This window comes from Austrofundulus limnaeus, unplaced genomic scaffold, assembly GCF_001266775.1.
Source record: "Austrofundulus limnaeus strain Quisiro unplaced genomic scaffold, Austrofundulus_limnaeus-1.0 Scaffold296, whole genome shotgun sequence".
NCBI classification, from domain to species: Eukaryota; Metazoa; Chordata; class Actinopteri; order Cyprinodontiformes; family Rivulidae; genus Austrofundulus; species Austrofundulus limnaeus.
The window spans coordinates 312734-314215 of record NW_013952698.1 but is presented as its reverse complement, the minus strand read 5'-3'; the positions used below and the strand labels follow the sequence as shown (position 1 = coordinate 314215).

At 42.4% G+C, this 1482-nt stretch overlaps 1 protein-coding gene across 1 annotated transcript in view; it reads left to right on the top strand.

The window, feature by feature from the left end:
* Positions 1-589: 589 nt before the first annotated feature.
* si:ch73-330k17.3 (cysteine-rich motor neuron 1 protein) overlaps positions 590-1482 on the top strand; it is a 3065-nt gene continuing 2172 nt past the window's right edge. Inside the window, exon 1 of the mRNA XM_014021513.1 lies at positions 590-929. Within this exon, the coding sequence (XP_013876967.1) occupies positions 602-929 (328 nt within the window). The 5' untranslated portion in view covers positions 590-601. The remainder of the gene's footprint in view (positions 930-1482) is intronic.

Below are 1482 nucleotides of genomic sequence, written 5' to 3'. Positions count from 1 at the left end.
CAATTACAGGCCTCTCTCATCTTTTTAAGTGGGAGAACTTGCACAGTTGGTGACTGACTAAATACTTATTTTCCCCACTGTATGTGATTGGACACTCAAAAAATTGGCTTCATACAGACAATGAAGTCTGAAAACAATGCAGCTGTGCAGAAGAGGGAAAAATCACAATGAGAAACGTAAAATGTCTAATATGTCAGAGGTTTTCCACCGTTTAAAAAGCAAAGCAGAAAATCGCTCACTGTTTATTGTTGTGCACACATCTTTCTTCACCACACTTACGAGACGTCTCGATCAGATAACCTCCTGATGTCTGAAATCCTTTTGTTCTTTTGAGAAATGGGTCATTACCTGATTTATAGGTGTGCGGTGAATTGGCCCTCTCCGAGGTCACGTGGCTCCAAAACAAAGGGGGCCAGTGTTTCCATCTTCATCACACTTATCTCACCGAGCTGAAAAACAAAACTGTTGTTGAGAGTGTGAAGATAAGAAGAGGGGATGATTAAACCCCTCCTCATCTATTGGCTGCTAGTGAAGGTTGTGGCTTACATCATGACCGTATATTTGAATATAAAGGTCCTGATGGGTCCGTTTGGCTGTAAGGATGTGGATGCTCCTGATTTTGTGTGGCCTGTTGGGGGCATTGGGGTCAAAGGAAGCCCCCACCGGTGACCTCCATCAGCTTCAGACCCTTCACTGCCCACCCTGCGAGCGGATCCACTGCTCGTCCAGGAGGGCCCTGAGGCTCCAGTGTAAAGGCGGCGTGACAACAGGTGTGTGTGGCTGCTGCCCCGTGTGCGCCAGGACGGAGGGGGAGACCTGTGGGGGCACTTGGGACTACCTGGGGAAGTGCGACGAGGGGCTGCTGTGTGTTTATCAGGAGCCAGACACAGACGGACCAGAAGCAGAGAGAAAAAGGACCTGTAAGACCGGTGAGATTTATTTATACAAACAGGCTCAGATTTTGTTTTATCACAGTGGGGATAATGTCTGAAAACACTTAAAATGGAAACATTAAGCGAATATTAATATATAAAATGTGCTAAATTATGATAATTCTGTGTTTCTCAATGATTTAAAGCTATGAAACGAATTTTATGCACATTTTTAAATAGGTTAATAAGAAGCTATGAAAAGAAATATACACGTAGCACAGAAATTAAGGTTATTTGTGTTTGTTAGATTATTTCTTTGTTATAACGATGCTTAGTGGCAATAAGTTCTATGATTGACACCTGACTGGCAGCGTCAGGTACCAGAAGCTCAAAACAAGTGTCAATAATAACAACAAAATAAGCTGTTCTGCAGAGAAGATTTGGCTATTTTTTTGTGTGAGCAACCCACATACTCAGTTCTACTGCTCGTCCATAGATCCTTACAAATGTGGCACCATTTAAAAGAGAATTTAACAGGCTTTCCAACAGTATAAGAATTATTGCAAAGACGCATTGTTACAACAGAGAAACAATCTACTAAACACATATT